Here is a 6,086-nt window from a genome sequence, read left to right on the forward strand (position 1 = left end):
TTGGAGGAGATCCGCAGCTTGGGATAGCATAATAGATGTTAAAATTGTAGTTTCTGGACCACCAATGCCTGCACCACTCGGGAAGTGAAGTTAGAAATGCAAATTCCCAGGTCCCAACCCAGCTCTGCTCAATCAGAAACTATAGGGCAGGAGCCAGAGAGTTGTTTTCAAACATGGCCTTTAGAGTCATGTTTGAGAAGCACTGCTGGATACTCCAGCTGGGTTGTTTTGGGTTTTCTACAACTGAACTAGAACTTAACTAGAATCATATCCTGCGTTATAGAGATGAATAGTGTAAACAGAGTCAACTCATTTCACCCTAACAGGGAGTTTTTAAAGATGCGCTGGGGAAAAAGCCAACCCTCCAGTCAGTCACGCTGACTGTACCTACTCTCTCTGACCTGTTTAAGAGAACGCTAACAGAGTCAGTGTGTAAGCTATGTAGTTCTTTCAGAGAAGAAGATACCTTCGGCAATTACTAATCTCATGAAATTTGTGGTACAGTGTGTCTATTCGCTTCCCATCAGAGAACTTCATTCTGTTTGCTATGATTTAATGGGAGTGTTTCTCAAGAAAGGAACTTTGAAGTGGGAATTAAGACGCCTCCCTGTTGTGCTTCGAGGGCTGCCAGGGCAGCAGCACTCAAGGCATGTCAAGAATCAAAGCTGTTTCAGATGATGTACATTAGGGTTCTTGGGAAATTCTCAGTCCACAGTCTAGAGCATGGGAGAATGGAGCAAGAAAAAAAAATTAGTGAACAACTGTTAGGGTAGCAGAATTCCATAGGGTTCTTTCCGATCAAAGCATTTAGAAAACAGTAAAAGGATAAACTTTAAAGATGGCTGTTTTCATTCACCTCCCACTCAATTTCCAATGCCTTTTACTGGAAGTAAATATTGTGAAATATTATTTAAAATGAGTTGGCATAAGATGAGCTATTCGAACCCTGAAACCTATGAAATGTTTGCAGTCAGTGCTAGAAACACAATGTATTAAAATGAGTAGAAGCACTTCTTACCTTATCCTCACTCTGCTTTCTTTTCCTTTCAAACCACTCTGCTACACGCATGAAGCTGAATGTCCCAGTCTCTGTAGGTCCGCTTCAGCCCTGTACCCAGCACTTCAGTTTCAGATGTTCGTGTTCTGGATAGATGTGTACGAACAGTTAAAGGAAAGTGTGTGTGGCATTGCTGCAGAGTTCCTGCGCCCTTCTTGTCAGAGATCCGTTACTGAAGGTCACAAGACCACTTTTTATCCTGGTTTGAATCTGAGACCCTGGACTTTCAAAAATGTTTTAGCAAGGGATGTTCATTAAATTTCTTTTGGTCTTAGTAGTTCTTTTTCCATTCTTAATGTTAAAAGCTGGACAGCAGCTCAAACAAACTTAGCCCACTGACAGATGAGACACAGTTCAGCTTGATGGAAAATCATTTGCCGCTACTTATAGAAATTTAGAAAGGAAAAAACACTGTCTTCCTGTGTTCCCTGGGTTCTTTTCCATTGCAAAGATATTTTCCATTTAGGCCATCCAGAAAACTTTGTAGTCTTCACTCTTGGAGCTAGTTGTTCAGGAAACACATGAATTAAGTTCATATTAATATTGATAATATTAATATGGTATTAATAATATTAGGAGGTGATTTGGTCTTAATATAATGAGTAAAGGAGTGATCCCCTTCTTGGTTCTGGCTTTTATAACACAGAGGTCAGAATTAGAGCTTCCACTAGAGCACAAGATTAAGTCACCAACAATGAAGAAGCTTCTCACAAAAGCAGAATGGGTGGCTGCCAGAACATTGAAACAAACCCAACACTGCATTCTCTTTCTCAAAGGAGCATAGATTCTACACCCTAATGGTGGCCAACAACTAATACACTTACTCAATGGTGTCATTAGCATATACGTGTTTTATCCTATAACTTTAGATTTTTCTTTGCTTTAGTATGATACAATATAGGTTGCATATCCTTAACCCTTATGATTTAAAATTTCCCCAATCCCAAACATTTGAGTGCGTGAAGGAAGAAATTCTACTTCTGACATTTTTGGTGGATAGCAACTAAAACACAGAGAGAGAAACAATTGCATAAGGTATGCATGCACATATGTGTATTAAAAAATAAATGACTTGATATGCAAACTTGAGTCTTGTATAGGTAGATATTCTGAAACAGAAAGCACTGATGGGATCAAGCATTTTGAATAAGGGATATTCCACCACAACTGCCATTAAAGTGGATTATTGAAGAAGTTAAAGCAAGTTTTCCTGAGTTTTCTACCTGTAAGCTAATTGAACCTTGGATCGATTTGTAAAGTTTATTCAATTTACTAAGTTGATTAAAAATGAATATTGTATGGTGAGTGGACCAATCACTGGGGAGTGAGCCAACTACTGTAAGCTATCTCTCTGTCTCTCCTTCTCTCTCTGTATAGCTATGCTTTTCAAACAAATAAATACACATTTTAAAATAAATAAATATAATTAGTATTTTAACCAAGGTATTAATTCTCCACAGTGTCTCTATATGAAAAGGTTTGCTATTTTACTTAAAACTCCCCAATAGACAATTCCTAGCCATATTAATATTAACAGCACACAATTATATGAACATATAAAATCTTTATTCCAAGTTTTGTATTCCACAAACATGCAATGTTTTCAATTCTTTATAAAAAATGAATTTACAGTTTGATTCAAATTATGAACCATGATATAGTCACATATCAAAATTGGGCTGGCTGCTAGGAGTAACAGGTTTTTAAATCACTACTTTCCACCTCCACTCCGAAGTTAACCTTGTAATTAGGGATCAGCTTTGCTGTAACAGGAGGACAGCACTGAACCTTGAGAAAAGAGAAGCATGAGAAAACTTTCCAGCTCGCAATGAGGAACTTTCTATGCCTTCTCATAGTGACGAACAGCAACGACATCACCAAAAGTAAGAGTCTGAAAGATTCAAAAGATAATGAAACCTTTTAACGTTGGTGTATCAGTACTGAATTGTCAATGATTATCTCTGACAAAGGCTAAATCAAGGCATAACTTCTTGCTCAGTTTGTGGTGCTACTCTGTTATGGGAGAAATTTTGAGGCACTTGTTTTCTAAGTTGTTTATTTATGCCTTCCTCATATGGAATATATATCTTAAAGGCAGTTTATACATTGAAAGAAAAAAGATGAATGGAATGAAGTAATTTCAAAGTAGTTATTTCATCAGGGCAGGCATCTGGTGTAGGCAGTAGTATGCCAGTTGGGAAGATTATGTCCCATGCCAGAGAGGGCATATTCTAGTCCTGGTTCCTTTTTGGGTTCCAGCTTCCTGTGAATGTATACCATGGGAGACAGGCAGCAATGGGTCAGGTTTTTAGGCCCCTGCCACATGGAAGACCAGGACTGAGTTTTTGGTTCCTGGCCTTGTCCCAATTCCAAAGCCCACCTTGTTTTTTAAGGCATCTGGGACATGAACCACTTTCTCTGTCTTTAAAAATAAATAAATGAAAATAAATTGAAAATGATTCTTTCATGAGAAATAAAATTTTTATTTCTTTTCCCATAGTTCTCTGTCATATTTTAAATCATGTATATTGAACTTATATAACCTTCATAAGTTAAAATTTTACAAAGTAAAAAATCTCTTATTTATTACAGAAGTTATCAAATTTTCTTAGATTCAGTAAATTTTGTGTTATTTTAAGGTTGTCATTATGTATGTCATGAATATTAATTTTATTTTTAAATTTGTTTTATAGTAAGGCATCCAGAGTCATCCTACAAACTATTTGACAAATAATGTTGGGTTCATCAATGAAAGAAAATATTGTTTAACTATATTAAGTTGGATTTTCTTTGGTGCAATCAAAGAAGCTGGGCTGAAAAAACAATGAAGTAGGATCATTTCATTTCCCCTGTTTTGCAAATGCTTAAAGAATCTTCCTATTGACACCAAGTTATGACACAATAGCAGGAATAGGATGAAAGAAGGGAGGAAGAGAGAAAATGACATCACTTACCACAATCATCTTGCCATCTTTAATTTCTCTCACAAAAACTGTTTGTTTACCATCCCATTTCTGTACATGAACAAGTTTGTCTCCATTCAGGCTAATGACAGACTGATACCAACAGCAAGATGCAGAACAAAACAGGTACAAATTAGATTTCTGATATGGAACATCAACAATATATAAATCAAAATCAGTTCATTGATACCACTCCCTTGTTTCTTCTAGATACATTACCATGTAGATTCTAATAATCATAATCTGAAACATATACATCAATATGTGAAAACATCATACAGTAGAAGCGAAAATCCTAAATCAGTGCTTGCTGATAATTCATCATTTTTCTGATTTAAGCAAAACCGAACAATAAGGCAAACTATAGTCAGCATTAGGGTGCAAGGAAACTAAACAAAGGGCAGTTACAATTTCAAATTAAGTGTTTTCTGAATTACAGATTTGAAGTACTATAAAATGGACAAATGCTCAAAAAAAGACAAAAATTAAAATTAGCGCTTTTCAGAATCTGACACATACATACTCAAATGCAAATGCTGTATCATTCCCTGAGTTGAAAATGGAAAACAGTCTCCATTTCCAAAAAATGTGGGGAAAAAAATACACTGGGAATCTTCATCCTTTACCTCTACCTCCCCATCCCAAACCCAGAGAAGTGGAGGCTTCTTACCTTACAGTTTCTGTCATCTACACTGAGTTCATCAAACTCTTGACCCAGACGAAAGCTAATCTCCGTGTTCTTGAAAGTGCTTTGAGTCCGGATCACCACTTTGTCTCCTTCCTGACTGATAATCACTGTTGGTTTGGTCACATTTCCCACCTGCCTAGTGGCAAAGCCCACACCTAAAACAGCAAAGGCAAGTATGAAAGTCAACAGCAACTTGTAAGATTACTCACAAAGCAGAAATCTTCCGTAGCCTGGTACCCACACGCCACAAGGCATTTTCAAGAGAACGTGATTATTGGGGCAATCTTGTTCCAAAGGTTCATGATCAGTCCACTGTTCCTGCACTACCACTACTAAGCACAAATAGTGTTGAAGAAAAACAGAAGAGTTACACAGGCTTCACATCCATAGACTACCAACTGCTCTGTTAACTTGGCCCTGGGCTAGAAAGCCAACAAATGCCACATTAAAAATCCATTCAGTGGGAAACCCATGGTGTAGTATCTGATTAGGGCAATGTATTCAGTGTTTGCCAACCTGACAGAGGAGGAAAACAAGAAAGAAAAACTCTACAAGTGACTGAAGCTGCAGGTTAACAAGAGCAAGCCTTATTTTCACCTACCGAGAGCCTTCATGTACTCATCAAAATTCTGACTGTCAACCAGCTTCCAAGTAGCACAGAAAGCCTCCACCATCCTGACCCTTTCCCCTTTGCTCTGCCGACAAGAGACAGGAGTGAGGATCTTCCACGGAAGTCCACTGCAATGAGAAGACCCCTCACGCCTCAGCTGCAGCTCCTGTCTTCTTATTTGGAAGAGAACTGGGCCTAAAGCCAATGATTAGCATTGCAAACACACCAGGTCCAGCGTCCCTCTTTCCAGTAGGCTGTCCCAGGGGGAGGGGATGGAAAGGAAGACTTAAGCTCTCTTCCTGATTGGCTCAGGCCACTGGGTTAGCAGAGTAGGTCGAGTTCCTCTCAGTCGGTACACAGCCATCCTCATGCCTGAGAAAGGTCTGCGGGGGTTGGATGAGGCTGGAGGCAGCAGAGGGAAAATGAGAGAGGGTCTTTCAAGTTCAGGAAGAAAAAAAAAACTTGGCAAAGGGCCTCTTAGACTGAGGACAGAATCAAGCTGCACAATAGGGCATTCAGATTGATTTCCGTTCAAGGCAGAGCTGCTTACAAATGAGGACCCCCTTAAAGAAAAGCACTAAAAGGGCAGACTTTTCACACAATAGCAGTTGAATAGTGTCTTTGTTTTCTCTCATTTTTACAGAAGGCGTAACATGCTGGTTAGAGTTTGCCAAGCTGGAAAAGAGGGAAGAGCTGTCAAGGTTTTCCCTGGGGTACCGCTCCCAGGCTCCTTTGACAAGGAATCAGCGGGAAGCCCATTCATCTTGG

General features: G+C 38.8%; 1 protein-coding gene across 1 annotated transcript; it reads right to left on the bottom strand.

Annotated features, from left to right (window-relative positions):
• Positions 1-2,656: 2,656 nt before the first annotated feature.
• FABP7 (fatty acid binding protein 7) lies at positions 2,657-5,796 on the bottom strand. Its single transcript, XM_004587214.3, has 4 exons — positions 5,310-5,796; positions 4,691-4,863; positions 4,012-4,113; positions 2,657-2,948 (listed from the first exon to the last, which is right to left on the bottom strand). Exons 1-4 carry the CDS (start codon positions 5,380-5,382, stop codon positions 2,898-2,900), a joined length of 399 nt encoding a protein of 132 aa, XP_004587271.1. The 5' UTR covers positions 5,383-5,796; the 3' UTR covers positions 2,657-2,897.
• Between the last annotated feature and the right edge of the window lie 290 nt (positions 5,797-6,086).

Source organism: Ochotona princeps, chromosome 1 (genome assembly GCF_030435755.1).
Source record: "Ochotona princeps isolate mOchPri1 chromosome 1, mOchPri1.hap1, whole genome shotgun sequence".
In the NCBI taxonomy this organism is placed as follows: Eukaryota; Metazoa; Chordata; class Mammalia; order Lagomorpha; family Ochotonidae; genus Ochotona; species Ochotona princeps.

Bases quoted from the DNA above. Each gene is read 5' to 3' on its own strand.
- FABP7 (XM_004587214.3), bottom strand. From the start codon at position 5,382: ATGGTGGAGGCTTTCTGTGCTACTTGGAAGCTGGTTGACAGTCAGAAT. The intron at 4,864-5,309 runs GTAGGTGAAAAT...TTGCTGTTTTAG, and splicing joins TGAGTACATGAAGGCTCTCG to GTGTGGGCTTTGCCACTAGG. The intron at 2,949-4,011 runs GTAAGTGATGTC...TGAATCTTTCAG, and splicing joins AAGATGGCAAGATGATTGTG to ACTCTTACTTTTGGTGATGT.